We start from the raw sequence: 22,283 nt of genomic DNA, 5'->3' as shown, positions 1-22,283 counted from the left end.
TGATCAAAATTCAGACCCTTGGCAACTGACTCATATTTATGACGGTTGCGGTGCCCCAGAGTCACGTAGATCCCCTTTTGCGACCTCCTGACAAGCAAAATCGATGGGGGAAGCCAGGTTCACTCAGCAGGTGTGTCACTAACTGAACAACTGCAGTGATTCACTTAACGAAGGTGGCAAATGGGGCAAAACTCACTTGATAAATCTTCCCCTGAGCAACAGAAATTTTGGGCCCAAATGGGGCCGTAATTCGAGGACTACCTGTATATAGATTTATTTTCTGTTTTTAAATGCCTCGACTGCGTTGTGCCTTTAGGCCAAGGGTGTCAAACCCAAGGCCCGAAGGCCGAATCCTGCCCGCAGGATGCTTAGATCTGGCCCACAGGCCCCCCTGGAAACAAGCCCCCTGAAGGCCTGGCCTGCGGTGCCTCTGCCAGCGAAAACGGAGCTCGGGAGAGCTGCGGGTGACCCTCCTGAGCTCCATTTTCACTGGCTGGGGGCTGCAGGAGACAGTCGCAAGCAAAAAGGGAACTCAGGTGCCCGTTTTCGTGGGTAGAGCACTCGGGCCATCACAGGCTCCCCCCGACATGAGTGACGTCAAGCTGGCCACGCCCCACCTAGCTATGCCCCCCCCCTCTCCCTCCGAAGTCAGACACAACTCTGATGCGACCAGGGGTGGTATTTGCTTTCTTTCCCTACCGGTTCACAAATGTGAGTGCGTGTGCCCCTGTCCACGCATGCGCTCGGCTTTCCCCCTATGCGCCTTGATCGTGCGTGCGGCTTGCACACATGCGTACGGTTTGAAAACGTGCCTAAATAAGACGGCATAGAGCCGGGGCAGGCGGCCCACCCACGATTTCCACTACCGGTTCAGGCGAACCGGTCTGAACCGGCTGAATCCTCTGGACGCGGCCCTCAATGAAATTGAGTTTGACACCCCTGCTGCTGTAGGCCTCCTTGTCAACGGGAATATTCGATGCCCGAAATGCTTTGCTTCCCTCTCCCTCTTGAGCTTTTTTCACACGCTTGCTTGGTTCTGGTTCACCTTTTTGCCTTCCCTCCGGTCTCTCTGCTTTCCTGCATGCTGATGCCTGGGCAGCCTATGTCCGAACGCAGAGGAGAGTGGGAAATCCCGGCAGTCCGGCAGACCAATGCTATGTTTCTGGCCTCTCACTTGGCTTCCGAACGGCATGGGGGATCTGTCCAGGTATTGCTTTTTTTTCCCCCTCCTCCTCCTCCTCCTCCTCTCTCCCGCACAGCTGCTTGGCTATCTCCCCTTGGGCATGCACAGGGTCCCCTCCCTCTTTTACCTGCAAGGTTTGGCTTCTGCTAGAATGATGAGGGCGGACGGGCATGACATCAGAGGTGCGTGAAAGGCTTAGAACGGAGTGCGATGTTGCTGTGATGCCATGCTGATTCTTTAGGAAGGCCTTTTCCTAGTCTGGACATCTTCCACAGGTGTGAACTTCAAGGAAGACTAATCTGGCCGGAGAAATGTTGGAATTAATCCACATTAATTGGAAGAGGCTGAAATTGGGGAAGGAGTTTTAGGCAGAACCTAGACCAGTGGTTCCCAAACTTGGCAACTTTAAGACTTGTCAACTTCAACTCCCAGAGTTATCCAGCCAGAAGAGCTAGCTGGAGAATTCTGGGAGTTGAACTTTAAGACTTGTGGACTTCAACTCCCAGAGTTCTCCAACCAGAAGAGCTAGCTAGAGAATTCTGGGAGTTGAAGTCCACAAGTCTTAAAGTTGCCAAGTTTGGGAACCACTGACCTAGACCACAAATCTAAAAAATCGGATTTTTGCTCAAATCCACATTCTATATACCCTTTTCCTCCCCCTTCTCCTCCTTCTCCTAAGGCCAGGCTTCACATCGTATAGTACCGACAGTCCTTGACTTGCAACCATTCATTTAGTGACCATTGGAAATTAACACAGCACAGAAAAAAAGTGACTTATGTCTGTTTTTCACACAACCGTTGCAGCGTCCCCATGATCAGAATTCAGACCTTTGGCAAGTGGTTGATGTTTATGATGGCTGCAGTGTCCCTTTTGCGACCTTCTGACAAGCAAAAGGCATTGGGGAAGCCGGGTTCACTTAACCACCGTGTGACTAATTTAACAACTGCAGGGATTAACAACCGTGGCAAGAACAGTTGGGATCAAAACTCACTTAACAACTATCTTGCCTAGCAACAGACATTTTGGGCTCGGTTGCAAATCGACTACCTGTATGTAACTGATTATTCAGATTTCAGGTGACTTGTGCCAAATTAGCTCCATTGTCCCTTGTGGGGATTGTGTATTGTGAGCCATAGTGGCGCAGTGGTGAGAGTGCAGTACTGCGGGCTACTTCTGCTGCCTGCCAGCTGCCTGCCATTTGGCAGTTCAAATCTCACCAGGTTCAAGGTTGAAATCATCCTTCCATCCTTCCGAGGTGGGTAAAATGAGGACCCAGATTGTTGGGGGTGATAGGCTGACTCTGTAAACCGCTTAGAGAGGGCTGTGAAGCACTGTGAAATGGTATATAAGTCTAGGTGCTATTGCTATTGTCAATCAAACACTTATTAAGGATCTTCTGCGCAAAAAAGATCGATGTGTTCAGACATAAGTCACTTCATGGACCAAAAACTCTCCATCATCTGAAACCGCCTTCTGTTTTCCTTCCTGGCCCTCTGCCTCCAGAATGAAGCAGTCTCCCCTGTAGTGGTGATTGTGAGTGCCACACCCCTGGCTTCCTGATTAACAGATGTGCCAAGATGGAGTAAAAGAGGCTGCAAGAGAGAAGGAAGATAGGGTTGATTGCCAACCTGATGACCTCAAGATACCTTAGTTTATTGGGTTTCGAGAAGGCCTGTGGGCTGCATTCGATGTGGCTTTGAGCCACACCTGGTCTTAGGTCCCTAATTAACAGGCTTTTCTTTCTCTGTTGGTATTCGTTCCAGGTGGTAAGCTCAACCAACGGCGAGTTGAACGTTGAAGAGCAAGCAGGAGCACCTTCCAACGTACCACTTGCGGCCCGTACTGAGGTGGAAGTAGTAGAGGAAGCTAAGTATGTTTGCTGTCAAGCAAGGTTTTCCCCTGCATCATCTCCGTGCAAAATATGTTGGTGTGTTTCCAGGCTTCGATGCACCCGTGCCCATAACGTGTGGTCAGATCCTTTTTTCCCCCGCTTTCCTTCTTGCATGGATAACCATGGCGTTGCTGGGTGCAGCTTCTTTTCCCTTTGGGCTGTCCGGGTCATGCTACTTCTGACCCGATGCATGTGCCACAGGTTGGACGGAGGGTTTCAGAAGAATTTTGCAACTGGCATGCGTAACCGATTCCCCCCAGGAGTGAAGGCTTGTAGCTGTTGGTCCTTACTGCCCTTCTCACTTCGAACAACTTCGATTTGGCATAGTGTAGTTTACTATTCAGAGAGACCCATGTTCCCCTACTTCTCCCTCCCCAGTCATCTTCTGAAGATCAAAGGTCCGCGGTGCTTTAACTCCTCTTTGAAAAGAGATGATTTTTGTGTTCAGTAGGGGAACTTCTTCTGGCTCACAAAAGCCCTGAGTTATTTTGGCCTGCAGTGGGATTTATTTTGCTTCTGTTAGAAGTCTCGAGGCCATTGCTTTCATCTCTACCATCCAGTGCTGCAGTGCATGGTTTATTATCACTTTAGGAAGCATGATAGGGAGCCTCCTCCTCCCTCCATTTCTTTTTCTCCACAAGGGAGGTGAGGACAGACACACTTGGCTATTTACACTGAGAAGAAGTTTCCTCAAAGACAAAACTGCTGTTTTTCTTGCCTGACATTATCTTGTGTTGAGACTCTGGAGAGTCTTTCAGCAATCATAACAATATTTCTGTAAGTTTTACGGCAGAGGTGATCCACGACTGGCTAGGCTAAAGGTGAGCTTCCAATATCCTTTCCAGGAAAGCAGGTTATCCATGCCTTAAATTTAATTAGGCTTCAGGTTCTGAAGCCCCAGCTAGGAGAAGGAAGCCATCGCCCTAAAAATCTTTTAAGAAAAAGTTTATCACTTCGCAAACATTCCCACCTTCTCCCTTAAGGAAAAGACAACAACAACTCTATAGCATCTTTGAGCTCAGAAGGAGGAGAATTTTAATGTTTTTTTTAAAAAAATAAGCACAGATACCCTCGTGACAAAATATGGTATTTTATTAGCTTTTCGAGCTGATAACATTTGTCACACAGCAGGCGGTTAGTGACTTTCTGTGGTTGAAAGGCTGGAGATAGGAAAAAGACTGCATTTATTTAACTGCATTTATACCAAGTTGCTGGGAAGAGTCTTCAGCAGTTAGGAGAAGGGTTGGTTTTTTTTCTCCAGGAAATGTTATAGAAATGAACTAAACTTCAGCTCTTAAAAATGTCTGTCTGGGCCATAGCATTAATAAAACGGCCGAAAGAATTGTTCTGTATCTACCAAGCAAAGACAGACCATCCTCTCTGTGATAGGGCTGAAGGAATGGGCTCACTACTTTTCTGTAGTGGTTCCCATCAGCTCTGGAAGTTGACTTGGAGCAGTGTTTCTCAACCTTGGCAACTTGAAGATGTCCGGACTTCAACTCCCAGGATTCCCCAGCCAGCGAATGCTGGCTGGGGAATTCTGGGAGTTGAAGTCCGGACATCTTCAAGTTGCCAAGGTTGAGAAACACAGATTTGGAGCAATTCCAACTTAGTTCAAATAATCTTTTTATTCCCCAAGTTATTTGGACCTAGGACTGCATATCGTGGACTTTGCCCTTGGAAACATTTATGTCCTTCTCCAGTTTCATGAGAGAAAGTTTCCTCTGGGACGGAAGAAATGAGGGTTGTCCGATCTGGATTGCAAAACCACTAAGGAAAAAAAAAAGTTAGTTTTCTATATCGCTCTGGCCATTTAGATATCTGCAGTGCAGAACTGAAAACTGTAACTGAAGTGGAAGTTAGGGAAATGTTAATGTCCACTGGAAGTCACGATTGTTCTCAGCTGTCGTCTATGTTTTTGGCTCAGGTTTCCAAACCTTCCACAGAAATGGTACTTCCAAAGTTTACCCTCCGTTATCTTATGACTACTTCCAAGATGTTTCTCAGTCAGCCATCCCTCATAGCGCCTTGAATTAGCTGAGAATCCAATGTCATCTTTCGATTTTTCGCCAGGCCACCTTTCCTCTTTAAAACCACTTTCCCAGAAGCATCTTCTAACCGAGTGCAAAAGCTGCATCTTTATTCTTAGCGATGTTGGGTCTTATGTCATAGCATGTTACTGTCCCTCAAGGCATTAAGGTGTTCGCATCTGGACCTTCCCAGGGAGTTTCTTTAGGGTTTTCTTTTCCAAGAAATAGTCCAGGAAGCTTCCCGCTCCCTTCTGCCAAGGCCTCACTGAAGACATTTCTCCTGCTTGTGATCATATCAGGTCTCGGGCTATTGCAAAGGTTTCTTTTTGTCCGTCTGAGAAAGACCCCACCACGGTCTCACTTCCTCAGGGATTACAGGAGGGTTAGGTAGAGGCAAATCTGAGAAAGTCGGCGGAGCTGGTGAGGGACCCTCAGGATCCGCAGTGCACGTTTGCATGAACTGCCGTGACTTGCTTCCATCTTACTCTGAGCTAATGTTTCCTCCTTTCCTTTCTGTGTTTTTATTTGTCTCTTTCTTTCTTTCCTCCTTTCTCCTCTCACTTGTCTGTTGTAGCTGCCTGAAAATGCTCAACTTGTGGTGAGTCACTCTCTCTGGTACACGTGCAAGGGGGAGTGAATCAGACTAGGCTGCGCTTGGCCCAAAAGCAAAGCGACATAAATCGAGTGGGGAGCAGGTAGCGAAGGATGGCCTCCTTAGGGCAGGGGTCAGCAACCCACGGCTCTGGAGCCGCATGTGGCTCTTTCATCCCTCTGCTGCAGCTCCCTCTGTCGCCAGTCAGCTCCACAATCGATAGGGCTTTCAGTTAGGGCAGGGAGAGGAGAAAGGATGCCGCGCTAGGAGGAGACTCTATGGTGGGGGACCTGGACTTCTGGTCAGCAGAGGAAAAAGGACACCACGCTAGGAGGAGACTCTATGGTGGGGGAATTGGACTGCTGATCAGCAGAGGAAAAAGGACACCACGCTAGGAGGAGACTCTATGGTGGGGGGTGAACCGGACTTCCGGTTGGCTCCAGAATTGAATTGGGGGGGGGGGCTTCCGTTTAGGACCTTTGTGGCTCTTTGAGTGTTTAAGGTTGCCGACCCCTGCCTTAGGGGCATTAGGATAAGGCAGGGAGGTTGATGCCCGGATTGGCACCTCAGTGGCTTCCCCCAAAAGAGGAGTGTCTGGAAAGCCTGAAGGTGTCTCGGTTTGTCCCCACAGTTGTTGCAACTGTGCAGGTTTTCTTTAAGCAGCTCCTTTGCCCGGGATATACTTTTTCAATCCTTCATTGGTTAAAAAAAAAAGTGTTTTGCAGCGGTTTCTATGGTTTTTGTGAAGTATTTGGGCCTTTCCAATGCCAGGGATCTGTATTGTGAGACTAGAGTAGTCCTGTTTTTGTCCCGGAATCCCTTATCTGTGGTCTAAAGTGGATCTCCCTCCCACACACCCTCAAATGTGGATCCACATAATCAGGTCTCTTAAAAACCGGTTACATCAGTGTTTAACACCACCATATTTTAGCTTGGTAAAAAGGTAAATAGCATAAGAGTTTCTTGGGGGGCGGGGGCTTCTGAAAAGAGTGCCTTTTGGGCTCTGAGTGGGCTTTGATTCCAACAATAATTCCCAGTAGTTCAAAACTGCATAAGGCTGGAATATATTGAATATATTTTGAAATGTTGGAATATATTCAAAGCTTTACATTCTTGGGACTCCTGCATTGGAAACATTCTGTCCCAGGAATGTGTGACGGTAGCAGCAACAATAATACTTGCTTATTTTGCCACGTGTGCAGTTTTAGAGTTTCGGGGGTGGTGGTGGTGGTGGTGGTGGAGGAGGAAAGAGGCTGATTATGGGGAGTTTTGAACCCCAAACTGAATACGGCTTGTAGAGTTTCCCTGTCACCATACCAGCTGTTTTGGCTGAGGACTTCCTTCTCGAAGATGGACAATGCACAGCCCCATCTTCTGACAGCAGGATATCAGTGGGGGGGGGGGCGTAAGTCAGGGCAGTTAGCGGAATTGTAATTTGATACCTGATGATCTGAAGTGGAGCCGAGCTGGTGATACTAGCATTATGGAGGGTCTGCAAATACAGATGAAGCTTCGCTGGCCCACTCACTGCTCACCTCCAGCTCTGAGGTCCGGTTCCGAGTAAGTCACGGACCGGTAGCGATCCTTGGCCCAGGGGGGATTGGGGATTCCTGCTGTATGGGATTCCCATGACTTCCCTATTTCCCTCCCCTTCCCCTACATCAAGCATCTCAAGATGCATTAAATGCAATTTCTGCTAGATCCCCTGACCTTGATTTCCGAGCTGTGGGGGCGCAATGGTCAGAGTGCAGTACTGCAGGCTACTTCTGCTGACTGCCGGCTGCCTGCAATTTGGCAGTTCGAATCTCACCAAGCTGAAGGTTGAGTCAACTTTCCATCCTTCCGAGGTGGGTAAAATGAGGACCCAGATTGTTGGGGGCAAGTGGCTGACTCTGTAAATTGCTTAGAGTGGGCTGTAAAGCACCATGAAGCAGTATACAAGTTAAGAGCTATTGCTAAGTGAGAAGGAAGGAAGGGAAGAAGGAAGGACGGACGGACAGACCGTGATGGCACAGTGCTTAGAATGCAGTATTGCAGACAAACTCTTCCCACAGCCTGGAGTTTGATCCTGAACGGCTCAAGGTTGACTCAGCCTTCCATCCTTCCAAGGTGGGTAAAATGAGGACCCAGACTGATGGGGGCAATATGCTATATCTGTAAACCGCTTAGAGAGGGCTGCAAAAGCCCTGTGAAGCGGTCTATAAGTCTTAAATAGCTACTGCTGTTTCTCAGGTAATTCTGTAAATGCCCTGCTTTTGTGCCACAGATCTTCATCTTTATCAAGCTATGGACATAGTTTATCCCCGAAAAAGGCCACAAGTAGACTTACGGACTCTTCTTCAGTGAAAATAAACAGCACATAACCCATTGACTAAATCACATTTTCTGTTTTCGTCCCCCCCACCCCACCCCTCGCTCCATTTTGCTCTGCCAAAGAAACGCTTTCCTTCTGTCTGTTTTTTTAGATTGTAAGCCCCTCGGGGTATGGACTTCTCAGACCTGTTCTTTTGTGATATATGCTTGGTTGGTGCTATAGAAAAAATGAAATAAAAAGACAGTTTTTGCAGAAGGACAGCCTACGTTCCACCTGTTATGCAGTTGAGAGTGGTTTCTTGGGGTTGCAGCCTCTGTCACGATTTGCTGGGCCACCTAGGCATGCAAAAATAAATATTGAATCATAAGAGCCAAAGAGTGCCAGTAATGCCAGGAAGCAATCAGGGTTATTATTGGAATGAATGCTATATTACATATATTTTATTTATTACATTTATATCGCCACCCATCTCATGTATGAGACTCTAGGTGGCGTTCTACCATCTTTCCCCGAAAATAAGACAGGGTCTTATTTTCTTTTGACCCCCGAAATAAGCATTTTACCTTATTATTTTTGGGGTGGTCTTTTTTATTTTTGAGGTGCAGGAGTCAGCGAGCGTGGTCCCCTCATGGCTGTTGCTGTGTTGCAATATTTTCAGGGAGGGCTAATTTTCGGGGGAGGGCTTATTTTAGCGCATGCGCTCAATAGCCCGGTTGGGCTTATTATCCGGGGAGGTCTTATTTTCGGGGAAAGAACCCAATGAATAATATAAAATACAATTTTAAAACATCTTTTTTAAAAAAATTTTTTAATAGAGTTAAAACACGTATAAATAAGAGTGGAAAAATAGATCTGCCAACACTTTGGGACTCCCCTCCTTCCTTGGGATCTCCAAGCCTGTTGTTTTTATTTATTTATTTATTAAATTTATTTGCAGCCCCTCTCAACCCCAAGGTGACTCTGAGTGGCATATATTCCTTTCTCTGGGCCTCCTCCTGAAATTCTCTATTTAGTACTTCAGAAAAAAAAGTTTAGAAAAGTGGTTTGGAATGGCCAAAGATCTGAGGGAACCAAAGTAATGGAATCCGTTATTTTTACATATGACATGTCTCCAAAGACATCGGACAAGGGGATTTTGTTTGGTTTCCCCCCCACCCCCTCAAATTTGGCAACTTTAAGACAAGTGGACTTCGACTCCCAGAATTCTGGACATGGAAGTCCACCCATCTTAAAACCTGCTAGCTTATTCCCAAACCATAGAGTTTAACTTTATCGACACTGAATAGCAATGGCTCTCAGTGTTTGAGGCAATATTTTATAGCAGGGGTCTCCAACCTTGGCAACTTTAAGACTTGTGGACTTCAATTCCCAGAATTCCTCAGCCAGCAAATTTGCCAAGGTTGGAGACCCCTGTTTTATGGCACTTAACTGTGGATGTCAAAATGTGAACTATTTGTTCTACCAATGAGCAGCCCTCATCAGTCAAAACTCGATTGTTATCCCGATGTATGTGCACTTGCTGGGGTATTTGGGAGAGCATCAGGTTGGAGAAAGATGCTGAAACAGTCATTCTTTCAAGTCTTTTGAACTTGGAGGGAGGAGACAGATCTTAAAAAAAACAAAACACCATTCAGTACCCTTTGGGTATATCCCCGTTCATCTTTCAGGTATGAGAACCCCTGAATAGATATGCGTACCTCTCTTGCGTGAAATCTTTCAAAAGATTTTATGCATCATTCCTTGCCCCCCCCCCCCCCCCCAAAGGAATACTGGACTTCCCCAAGCGTTAGCCCAGATTACAAAAACGGAGCCGTTTTCTCTTTGGGCTCAAACTTGCTTGATTTGTGGTCATTGTGGCTGGCACCCCTGGATGTACAATTGTACATAGAATGCCGTGTGTATTTGACATTCAGGAGCTGTGGATCCGGCTATTTCGTTTCACCCCTCGATCTCCTAAAATTGACGCTCCAACCAACAGCCCACAAACCTAAAAACCTATACAGGTAGAACTATCTCTAGATACTTCCAAGAGTACCTTCAGGACTTCTCTGAAAAGCCTTTCCCCACTTGTGAAGGTGGAACCAAACCTGGGTCGAGAATTATAGAACATCACAGTTGTGAAGGCCCACTGTGAAAAGGCCAGGTGTCCTGGGCAAGGCCTTCACCCATCAGTCTCGAGGGACAGGCACAGGGGAAGCAAAGACAGTCATTCTGGGGGGCCTTTAGAACCGAGGCCAAAAACGAAGTGCGTGCCAAAGACAAATGAAAAAAGCTTATCCTTAGAAGTGATTGCCCAGGATTATATTACCTGTTACCAATTTGGCTCTCCACCATAACACATTTTTGCACGGTGTCCCTCTAATTGGCAAAGATTTGTTTCTTCGGCCTCACCAATTGCCACAATTTATTCGGTGGCATTTAGGGAAGCGTTTTTAAAAAGCTTTTCTGTTTGAAAGAGGAAAGGCAGAATTTGGTGCCCACCTCCATAAAGGGTTAGACTAATATTGTGGAACCCTTGCCCAACTGGGTTCCACCACAAAACCGCGTTCGACTAAAGGGCGCTCGAAGAAACCGCGTAGCTGACGTCATCACAGCGCGACAACAGCGCGGAGAAAAAAGCACGCTGTAAACGCTAAACCTAAAATTAACACCTAAACCTAAACCTAACCCCCCTAAACCTAATCCTAAACCTAACCCTTAACCTAACCCTAAACCTAACCATAAACCTAATCCTTAACCTAACGCTAAACCTAATCCTAACCCTTAACCTAAACCTAACCCTAACCCTTAACCTAACCCTAACCCTAACCCTAACCCTTACCTTAACTTGAATCGGCTTGCTTTCAAAGCGCTATTTAAAGCGCCCTTCTTTCTCCGCGCTCGCTGTTGTCGCCCTGTTGATGACGTCAGCGACGCGGTTTAATCGGGCGCGCTTTAGTCGAGCGCGGTTTTGTCGTGCCACGGCTGTTAATGTGTCCTGCTAGAGAAGTGACCTGTGGTTAATCCAAGGGGTTTAGGTGGCTCTTCCCTAAGACCATTTTGCCACAGGGTTGGTGAAAGAAGGACAGTCCCCCTAGTCCCCCCAAAATATACTTCCCGTGTTTATGAGAAGCCGTCTCTGGCCTGGTTGGTTTCATGCAGGTCCTTCTTCCCCAAACGACTACCTCCCTGATATATTGGGCCGGCGGCCACGCTGTCTTTCGGTTGTTGCAGCCCCGAAGCCTCTGGAGGTGGTTGAGTTGAGCAAAGACGAGCCTGACGTGAAAATCTTGAGTGTGGGGAATAGGTATGTTTAAAGGAACTCTTGCCTATGCGGTTCCTTCCATGTGACTCTGTGTCTCTGCTTCATTTCATAGTGAATTCATTGCGTAGGTGAAGGCTTCCCAGAGTCCAGGCTTCTCATAAGAAACTGGATTGTCTCATTCTGTGAACCATCCAGCCTGTGTGTCATCATTAAAGGAGGCCACCTGTGCAGAATAAGTCACCCTTAGTTTCCTGCAATGAGCCCCTCAGGTTTTTACCGATCATCTTCCATCACTTTGGTTGTTCGTTTTATCATTGATTAAAGAGAATACCTTGTCAAAACCCCAACCATGTCCCCTTTCTCTTTTATTATAGTTATTTCTTGTGAGGTTTTGTCCATATCACATGCTCTACAACATATCTTCCATCTCAAAACAATCAACCAACCGATCAGCCAATCAAGCACCCGAGGACGCTTATTTTATAGACCCAAACTGGAGCATTTCTCTCTATTCTCATATTCTCTAAACAATTGGCACTGATTGTCTAGGAATTCTTTATGCCAGTTGCTAAATATAACCATTTGGCTGAAACAATTGGCACGTGGACTGAAAGAGTCGGACACCGCAATTAGAGAGTTGCTAGGACCGCCCCCTGCCTCCCAGCATCGTTTGTTATTTTGTTTATTATTTTATTTTATTAAATGTATATGTTGTCCATCTCGCTGTCCAAAGCTCTTTTGTGGGGTTGATCCATTCCAAGAGATAAAGGACTTTTTTTTTTTGGTGAGATTTGTACTCATACCCAATTCTGGCGTCATGAGCTCCCAAGGAAGACTCTCTTTACATAGGAGAAGTTGGTGGGAAATGTTTTTGAGGAATGGGTGGGAAGAAAGGTTAACATAGACAATTTACACCGGTTGACATTTTTCTAGCTTACTGTGGTTTCCATAATTTTGCTGGGATTTATTTAATGCATTTAAACTTACACCTTTCCCCCCGAAAATAAGACAGGGTCTTATTTTCTTTTGACCCCTGAAATAAGCACTCGGCCTTATTTTCAGGGAGGTCTTATTATTTTTGAGGTGCAGGAGGCAAGTACTAGTCACCTCATAGCTGCTGCTGTGTTGCAATTTTTTCTGGGTGGGCTTATTTTCGCGCATGCGCTCAAAAGCCCGATTTGGCATATTATCCAGGGAGGCCTTATTTTCGGGGAAACAGGGTAGTTGTAGTGATGCCAGCTGGCTTTTATCCCATGCAGGCCAGGACACTGTATAGCCCAGTATTCAACAATCTGCTGCCCTTCAACTCTGTGAAATTATTAATTCAGTCATGCTAATCTAAGTACGATAACATTCCCATCACTTGCAGGACATCAAGCTGGAAAAAGGTGTTACAGAACAGGGGCAACTTTAAGACTTTGTGGATTTCAACTCCCAGCTGGCTGGCTAAGGAAATCTAGGAGTTGAAGTCCAGAAGTCTTAAACTTGCCAAGGGTGGAGTTCCCTGCTCTAGAAGAAATGTGTCACATGGACAGACAGACATCATCCAGCAGAGACCGTTTTTAGAGTCCAGAGTTGAACTTTTGAAAGATAACTTGGCAGTTCCAAGGAACTACTTCAAATTAAATCTTTCTAACCTACTCATTCCATCAACTGATGGCATGTTTTGGTATAGAAGATCTTTTTAATACATATTTTAATTGATGAAATTTGGATGTGAGAACCTTGGAATAAATGTTAATGAATAAGGTATCAATTCTGTTGAATTAAATGTTGCATTTTTAAAAATGTTAAGTGTTAAAAAGCACCTGGCTTTTTAAATATAGGAAGATGCACCCAAGAGTCACTTTAATTTCCTTTTTTAAGGAATTGGAAGTATAAATATCTTCAATGATGTGTAAACGGTTCAGACAGCCAACATGCACTGGCACTAATTTGAACTGTGCATTCAGTTCAGGGGTGGGTTTCTCGCCCCGTTCCAACCGGTTCGGTTGGAACGGGGCCGGCGGCGTCCTCGTGCACGCGCGCAGTGCACGCATGCGTACTAGCATCTGTGCGATGCTCCAGCTGCTCTTGGAGGATCGCGCAGGCGCTGTATGTGTCCTGCGCATGCGTGGAAGCGCAGAACTCGTCAAAACCGGGTAAGGAGCGCGGGCGGGCGGGCGGGCCCTTCACCGTTCCCGGAAGTTACTTACTTCCGGGTTCACCGACCAACCGGTTCGCGGGGACCGCCGCGAACCGGTTGAAACCCACCCCTGATTCATTTCCCTACCAAATAAAAGGGGAATTTGCTGTTAAGCAAAGTAATAGGAAGGTATGAATAAAACCAGGAGGTTTTAAAAACATTCTTTGTATTAAAATGTAACTAAGGAATTAGCCGAGCTTGTCGATCAGAAAGGTCGGCAGTTCAGCGGTTCGAATCCCTAGCGCCGCGTAAGGGAGTGAGCTCCTGTGACTTGTCTCAGCTTCTGCCAACCGAGCAGTTCGAAAGCACGTAAAAATGCATATAGAAAAAAAGGGACCTCCTTTGGTGGGAAGGGAACAGTGTTCTTTGCGCCTTCGGCATTGAGTCATGCTGGCCACATGACCACGGAGACGTCTTCGGACAGCGCTGGCTCTTCGGCTTTGAAACGGAGATGAGCACCGCCCCCTAGAGCCGGGAACGAGGGGAACCTTTACCTTTTTAAGGAATTAGCAAACATGGATTACTGATTGAACTACACCTCCCATTTGTGTTTGTAATGAAATTAGGAGGAAGAGTATTAAAACACTAAATCTCCATCTAATTTTGATTACATCAAAAGTTAGTTTTCTGTAACAACAACAACAACAAAAAACCAATTTCTAGTGAGGAAAGAAATGGCACTTCCAAAATTTTACCTCAGATCTTTTTAAAACTCCAGGACAACCCAAGCCCTTACTAGGCCAAAACTTCGTCCCACTTATTCTTAAATAATCGACTCTAATCTCCATGTGATCAACTACTTGGACTTTCCTCTGCCTCATGCTATGTGGATCTATCCCAACGGCATCTCATGCAAACTTCTTCATGTTTCTGAATCTCTCTAATTAGAACCTTCCGGAGCTTAAGAGCTTCTCGCTTGTCCAGGTTGCGTTTTTGAGAAAATGGAGGCTTGGAATATGCTTTGGGGATGGCATGGGTCTTTTGTACCACACTTCCCCGAAAATAAGACATGGTCTTATTTTCTTTTGGCCCTCGAAATAAGCACTCGGGTCTTATTTTTGGGGAGGTCTTATTATTTTTGAGGTGAAGGAGGCGGCGAGCGTGGTCACCTCACGACTGCTGCTGTGTTGCGATAGTTTTGTGGAGGGCTTATTTTGGGGGGAAACGAGGTATGAAAGCCGCCAGGTATCACCTTCCTGGTTGGCGTGAGTTCAGGTGCCGCGGAAAAAGATGGAGAAGCTGGAGGTCAGAATGGATTGCGATAAGTTACGGCAGTCCTTTAAATCAGGGGTCTCCAACCTTGGCAACTTTAAGACTTGTGGACTTAACAAAATTAGACACAGCTAAGTTTTAATTATTAGGGGGAAAATGTTACGATATAGGATATAGTCAAATAAAGAAAGGATAATGATAATAAATTATATACATGCTATGAGTACAATAGGAGGGAATTGGATGTAAATGGTAAACAGGGATTTGGAAAGGAGGATTAGAAAATTTTGGTATTAAATATTATGGATGTTTAGCTAGAATAGGATATGAGGATTTAATGTTAATGGAGGATTTTATAAATAAGTAAATGAAATGCCAGTATGTGGTTATGTATTAAATCTTGGTATATTTTATGATGAAGGAAGTTTAAATAATCATAGTCAAATAAAAGCGGAGGTATGATGATGGTAATATAATAAATATCCGAGTTAAGATATTAGAATTAATATGAATTATATTTGATGACGGTGGAAGAGATGCACGAAAGCCTTTTGTAAACAACTGATACACTTTCTCCTTGTAAAGAAGGAGGATTTGTATGTTCGTTTTGAAAATAAAAATATATTTTTTTTAAAAAAAAAAGACTTGTGAACTTCAGTTCCCAAAATTGCCGTCTGAGGAACTCTGGGAGTTGAAGTCCACAAGTCTTAAAAGTTGCCAAGGTTGGAGACCCCTGATTTAAAAAAGAAAAGTGCGAGTCCCCCCCGATGTGTAGTCATAATGAGGGCAAGGCCGTCCTGTTGTGTTATAGCAGTGTTTTTCAACCTTGGCAACTTGAAGATGTCCGGACTTCAACTCCCAGAATTCCCCAGCCAGCAAATGCTGGCTGGGGGATTCTGGGAGTTGAAGTCCAGACATCTTCAAGTTGCCAAGGTTGAAAAACACTGTGTTATAGGGTTATGTCCGGTTTGGCAGGAGAGGGTGGACGGGGGGGAAAAGGATGCCTCGAGGGCTCCCGAGAAGGTTGGCTCCATCCTGTGCTGTTGTGTGCGGTTGCGTTGGAAGGAGAGGGTGTTTTCGGGGCGGCCCTGGGGACGCTTGTATTGATTGGCTGTCTCCTTTGTGCTCCAGGTGCTGCTGCTTCTATAAGAGAAAACGAAAGAAGTCTTCCCAGCGCCAGAAATAACAGGTGTCTTCCGAAGGCATTTTTTTGGGGGGGTGTGTGTTTTTTTGCGTACCTGCTGTTCCTGCCACCTCTTATTAAATGAGGCTCCTGTTTGGGGAAGGTCAAGAAACAAGGGACACTTTAAACCAAAAAATTAAAAAAAAAAAAGCCGGGGAGAGACAGAGAGAGAGAAAAGAGAGAGGAGGGGGAAATTCCAAAATAAACATTCAGGTGGATTCCCCAGATGGTCTCCCTCATTCACTCCTCGGATCCTGAAGCTCCCTTTTGACAGAATCAGAGAGCATCTTCCCCTCCCCACTTTTCCCTTCCCCTCCCCTCCAGGCACTGGTTGCCCTTTGACGGAAGGCGAGGCTGGCTACCTTCCTTCCTTTTCCATAGGGGTGGGGGGGGGGCATTCCTGGCGAATGTGCTTCGTTGTTCCTCCTTTTGGGTTCTCCATGTGCTCCCCTCTCCCCTCCCTCCCCCTCCCAGGACAGGGCCTGTGGTAAGACGTAGGGCCAAGTGAACTCACGGCTGCAAAGGGAAGAACGCTGTTGAAAAAGAGCCCCAAGGTTCTCCTACATCTAAACCCTTGGTTTTCAACTCTCCCAGACAGCCAAGATGGGACGTCCACCATCGATGGTCGCCCATGGACAGCATCCACAGCAGTAAGCCAACAGCCGGAGAATTGCAATCTACTCTTCCAGTTGCCTTGAATTTTTTTTCTGGCTTCGGTGATGTCTCTCTCTCTCTCCCTCCTATTTTTTCTTTTTCTTTCTCTCTTCCTCAGAATGGTTGGAGAAAACTCTCCGTTCTAAAATGAGCATACGTTTGTTGCACTTTTAATTATTATTATTTTTATTTTTATTGTAACACGATGGATGCATATGACGCTGTTTGTGTGTGTTGTCTCCTCGTTGTGGCGGCGAATGAGGCCAGCCCACCTGCTCAGCTTTCCCACCCCTCTTTAACAGCAGGCTGCCCATCCCCTCTTTAGGATTCCTCACCAGGACCGCTGCCGGGTTCTTCTTAATGCCTCCCACCCACCCACCCCACAACGGTGTTTGCGCCCCGCCGCTTACTTGAATATTTTTTTCCAGCTCCTCTTGAAAACACCCCGCTCGTGGTTTGTCTCCATGGTGCCTACCTTTCACCGGCTTGAGATTGAAACAAAAAATAATAATCTTTTCTGCTGGCTGAAGGAGCGAAGTCAGCTGGACTGAACTTTGGACAAATGACCATGGAATGAAATGAGGCCCTTTGGCCTTTTTAAAGCGGAGCAAGGCTCAGCCAGAGAGTGGACACTGCCCTTGCCTTACACTTCGTCTCTGGTTTGGATTTTGCCAAGGCTTTTCAGTCAATCTCTACAGACTAGAAGAGGGTGTCATCTATGTAGTGCCTGCTGATTTTTTATTTTTTTTTCTGTTTTGTAACCTGGGCCCTAATGTTCCTGGAACACACACCTGGACACGCGATGAGATAAACTATCGAAAATGCAAGTTTTTTTTTTCTTTCTCTCTCTCTCCCAAGCAGACGGGAACTTTGGGCACACTTTGAGAGAGGGATTGAAGAGGATCCTTCTTCAAAACCCTTGGAGTCGCCTCCTAAAATCCATCCGAAAGGCGACGCGACCTTGTTGATCCAGCGACTGATTTCCTTTCCTCCTGGAAAGGAGGAAGCTACCTCTGGGACTGTAGAGGAAGAAACAAGCATAGAGTTCCTCGTTTGCAAATGAAAGGACTGCTAGAAGGGAAAAAGCCACTGGACTGGATTCCTGCTCATCTCCCAACACTCTCTTCATGCCTTCTGTTTGTCTTAAATGTTAAAATCTCAGCCCCCACTTCTCTTTTCCGAGCTGTAGATTGCGGCTCATTTCCCAATTAATGGGCCAGGAGGACCCCAGGTTTTCAGTGATCTGTGCATTGGTTCTCTTCGTGTTCTCCCTTTTCCCCCAAAACGGGGTGCAGCCCGTAAACCCAACTCGTCATCTTCCTCTTTCGTCACTGATAAAAGAGTTGGGAGTCTCCCCCTTGTCAGAGTACATTCTTCACCATTAACTTGCTGCCCATTCAATACCAATTTGAAATTAGCTGTTCCTTCCACCTTCACCAAAGGGAATCAGGCTTGCTTCCTTGAGGGGATTTAAAAAAAAAAAATTCAGAAAGGAAAACTGCAGCTTTTTCACTCTAGCAGGAAGAGCGTTGACATTTCGCTTGCCCATTTTTGAAAATCCTGAAAGTGGAATATATTTACACTGAGCAAGAGAGTCTAGGGGATTTCTCCACCCCCCTCCCCCCCAATTGAGGTACAACTTGTAGCTTGCAAAAAAGGGAGAACTACGTTTTAAACTACAGCTTTGTTTCTAAATCTTCAGTAAACCTCTAGTATGAAATAGGGGACTAGGGAAGCTGCTCTAGACCGCTTTTAGGAATCTCCCCCTGGGTTATAAGCTAATCGTTCATTTTACACAGAGCACTGTGTTCTTCACCAAAAGTTCTCCATTGCTTCTTCGGAAATTGTAATATCAGCACTTGGATCTGTAGCCTCCTTTTTCCCCGATGAGGCAAAAACACGTTGGCTTCCAGTCTCGGATAATTTACTTCTGAACTACGTTGGAAAAACAACAACGTGTCTTTCCAAGAGCCAAGTCTATTTAACGGTGAGGATTGCTTTCCTTCTGGGGTTCATGAATTCTTTGCTAGCTTGGCACAGTTTTTCTTTTTTTAATTGGAACGAAATATCAGCAGAAATTTGATATCTGTTTAGAAAAGGAAGATAACGCCATCCAGTTATCTAGCAAGAGGGCTTCTCACCTATATGCATGTTCCTCACCTATTCGTTATTTTGTCCTTAAAAAAAAAAAAGACTCCATCTCTGCTCGAGCCAAGAATCTTTATCCTCAGACCTCTCCATCTCCTTGAAGTGAGCAAATCTCTTTTATCGAAGTGATCCCTCATTCCTACTTCCTTTTTAAATATATATATATAAATAAACTGGAATGGCTAATCTAGAGGAAGCACGCTGCATTCATGTTAAAAAAAAATGTACATACAATCGCACTGAGAATGACCAGCATTAGAAAACTCTTTAAATTTCATGGTGGCTTTGATAACTTTGCTCTCTTTCATTCGTTACCCTTTGAACATAACTCACAACACCCCCCTGAACCAGCGATTGGGGGGGGGGGAAATCCCTGAGACATTTGGTCTCCAACAGGGCCTGCCCAGATGTTCCCAAGTCCAAATATTTGTTCTTCCATTTCTTTCATGGCCCACACCTTCTGTAAGCAAACGGTGACTGCTTCTTCTTGACTCGGCAGCAGTCTATAGGTGCGTCTTTTCCCAAGATTTGGTGACTTTTTACGGAAGGTAAAATGGGAGATACCAGGGCGAGGGGAAGTGATAAAATGTGCACTGCCAAATTCGTACTTTTCCCCTTAAGCGCAAAGCCATAACCTTTGCTTTCTCAATATATTACGAAAAGAGGAACAGATCTATGATGCCTTGTCTGTACTCTTTTCTTGGGGGCCTCCAAGGACGGTACCAACTCCTTGCCCCGTTTAAAAGGCTGCCCGTTTTAACCAGTTTTGAGTGTCCGTGACCGAGGAACGAGAGAGGCTGGTCACTTTCTGTAGGCCTTGATGTTGGCGCGACCGCTAGCAATGAAAGGACCCATGGGTAGATGGCCTCGGTGGTTCTCCGAGCTGTGTCTGCGTGATGCGTATCGCGTACGTCAGGGGTCCCCAAACTTGGTCACTTTTAAGACGGGTTTGGACTTCAACTCCCAGAATTCTCCAGCCAGCATAACTGTGCTAGCTGGAGAATTCTGGGAGTTGAAGTCCACCCGTCTTAAAAGTGGCCAAGTTTGAAGACCGCTAGCATACGTCATCGGAAACAAACTTTTCTTTCTTCAAACTGATGTTTTTATTACCGTCCATGGAATTTTCTGTAAATGTAAGGTGTCCTGAAGTTATAGGAATTATATTAATAGGGCTGGAAGTCTGCAGATAGGCAGATTGCATTGCCCTACCAACTTCCTGATTTAGCACAGCTGGGGATTCTGGGATTTATAGTTCGGCTCTTTCAAAAGCTCCCCCCCCCCTCCCAATTTTCCATCCTTACACGGTGTGATTTTCAAAAAAGGGGCGGGGTGGGGGGAGCCTTTATTTTGTTCCTGTATTCGATATGCAGGCAAGCCTCAAATTTGGATGTGGGCAGCATCAGCCTTTGCTTCCATTCGCTTTATTGCCAAATTCGCACAGTAGCCCCCCACCTGTATTTTCTCCCCCGAGGGGGTCCCCAGGCCGAGACCCAGGAGAAGGCCATCTCTTTCTCCCCAAACTGGAGGGCTGCGTGTTCCCTGCCTCCTGGGATCAGCTTAATATCCTTCCCCGAAAAACGTTGAGCGGGTGCCAATCCAACAGTAGGAAGGCTGTGATGTAACCCCTCTCTCACTCTTTTCAGACTGTCTCAGGAATGTAATCACTCCCCCCCCCCAAAAAAATATATCCTCCCCCCCCTTTCTCCCAACTGTGCTATTGCTGTATGATTTTAGGTGCTACCTTGTGGGATTTAAAACAGCAGTTGCCTTTTTCCACTTAGGAAGCCCAGTGAATTGTTTGTGTGTGGGGGGGAGCAAAAGTGGGCTTCGCCATGATCAGAAGAGAAAGGAATTAAGACTTTGGGGGCATCTGGACCAGAACCAAATATCGCATCTTCTCCCAGCAGGGAAGTGCAGCTGAGTGGTTTGCTCCCATGGGAAAACCTCCCGTTGATGTATATTTTATCAATGTCTTGTTTCTTTCACCTGTGTCGGCCGGCCGTTGTGCTGTTAAATCTCGGGATTGGGGATAGCGAACCGAGGGCAGCTCTTCTTAATCGTCAAGAAAAATCAGCTGTGAAAATCTTTTTATTTCCTTTCTCTTTTTTTAAAAAAAGAATATTATTATGTGCACTGTTCCGATTCTTGTTAAAATGCCTTTTGGATTTTTTTTGTTTTTTTACAAAAAAATGTTTAAAGGTTTTATTTGAAACACAGGATGCAACGTTTTACTGTCCTCTTCATCATCCGTGCCCTGCGGTGGCCGCTTGGTGGGGAACGTGAAATACCTTTTTTCCCCAAGATGAATGTCAGTTTGAAATGCATTTGAAAACAGTTCAACAAAAGGATAAGGGCTTATCTATGCCATGCGTGGGAAATTCTTTCCTCCAGCGCGGGTGGGGTTTTTACCGTGCCAGGAAATGGGGTCTTGCCACGGACCTGTTTGAATGGGATATTGCAAGAAATGTTGTGTACCTTGAATACATTCTCTTCCCCCTTACTGGCACCATTTTAATGTAAAATAAAACATTGATTTTGCTCTGTTCACTTCCGGTCTGGTCATTGTTTCGCCACAGATTTTGGGGACTTGGAATTAATATTTTGAAGTCAGAAGGCCAGAGTGCCCTTCTTTGAACAGGTAGTCCTTGATTTCTGATCACTGGGACCGGAAATCCAGTCGTAAGTTATTGCAGTCGTAAGTTGAGGCACCCACATAACCGAGGTGGCGCAGTGGTTAAATGCAGCACTGCAGGCTACTTCAGCTAACTGCAGTTCAGCAGTTCGGCTGTTCAAATCTCACCGGCTCAGGGTTGACTCAGCCTTCCATCCTTCCGAGGTGGGTAAAATGAGGACCCGGATTGTTGTTGGGGGCGATAGGCTGACTCTGTAAACCGCTTAGAGAGGGCTGAAAGCCCTATGAAGCGGTATATAAGTCTAACTGCTATTGCTAACTGCTATTGCTATTTTCACATTTTGTAGGCGGTGGGGGAGGGGAATGTTGTTAAGTGAATCACCATGATGATTGTTCCAAAAGTGCTTTTTAAAAAAAATTCAAGAGGCCACTGGACTTTCTGGTTTTACTTTGAAGACATTTTGCTTCTGATCCAATAAGCTTCTTTGGCTCTGACTGGATGGTGGGGAATGGAAGGATAACCAGTAGCTCTTCCATAGTCTAGATTAGTTGCTAAGAATCTAGTTGTAAAGTATCTTTGTAGGTAGATTCCTGGCAAATGAACTTTTGGTTATAAGATCCTTCCATTCCCCACCATCCAGCCAGAGCTGAAGAAGCTTCTTGGAGTAGAAGTGAAACGTCTTTAAAGAAAAAAAAACAGAAAGTCCAGTTTCTTCTTGAAGGGGGAAAAAAAAAACACCTTTAGGACAACCTTGACCTGGAAGACTGAGAATCTCCAGACATTTAACCATGTTTGTTAGGCAAATCCGTTATTCCGAATGGACATGTTTTTGCTGGAAAACCAGCGCAAAACCAGAAACTGGCAATAGACGTCACAAATCACAGCCATAAATCATGTCGTAAAACATCAGGTGGCACCTCCTGTCTCCAGAGGCAAGGTTTAGTTTCCAAAATGGCTTTAACTGCTGCTGCTTTTCTTGTATAAAGAACCTTTAAAATACTTAAAATACTGCA

The 22,283-nt window shown here is 45.7% G+C and overlaps 1 protein-coding gene across 13 annotated transcripts in view; it reads left to right on the top strand.

Moving 5' to 3' along the window:
• CSNK1G1 (casein kinase 1 gamma 1) overlaps window positions 1-18,967 on the top strand; it is a 35,990-nt gene extending 17,023 nt beyond the window's left edge. Inside the window, exons 11-15 of one of the 13 annotated variants that reach the window (XM_087704127.1) lie at window positions 1,100-1,207; window positions 2,948-3,054; window positions 5,680-5,703; window positions 15,784-15,841; window positions 16,918-18,967. In XM_087704127.1, coding sequence (XP_087560253.1) covers window positions 1,100-1,207; window positions 2,948-3,054; window positions 5,680-5,703; window positions 15,784-15,838 — 294 coding nt within the window. In that variant the 3' untranslated portion in view covers window positions 15,839-15,841; window positions 16,918-18,967. Of the gene's footprint in view, window positions 1-1,099; window positions 1,208-2,947; window positions 3,055-5,679; window positions 5,708-7,963; window positions 8,093-11,367; window positions 11,603-11,629; window positions 11,974-15,783; window positions 16,708-16,917 lie in introns of those variants that run through there. The other 12 variants (XM_087704126.1, XM_087704131.1, XM_087704130.1 and 9 more) reach the window with 12 other exon arrangements.
• The last annotated feature ends 3,316 nt before the right edge of the window (window positions 18,968-22,283 follow it).

This window comes from Thamnophis sirtalis, unplaced genomic scaffold (genome assembly GCF_051295495.1).
Source record: "Thamnophis sirtalis isolate CommonGarterSnake01/CBP01778 unplaced genomic scaffold, rThaSir2_p1.2 scaffold_2, whole genome shotgun sequence".
NCBI lineage: Eukaryota > Metazoa > Chordata > Lepidosauria > Squamata > Natricidae > Thamnophis > Thamnophis sirtalis.
The sequence above is the reverse complement of the archived record's forward strand: the minus strand, read 5'-3'. Positions and strand labels throughout refer to the sequence as shown.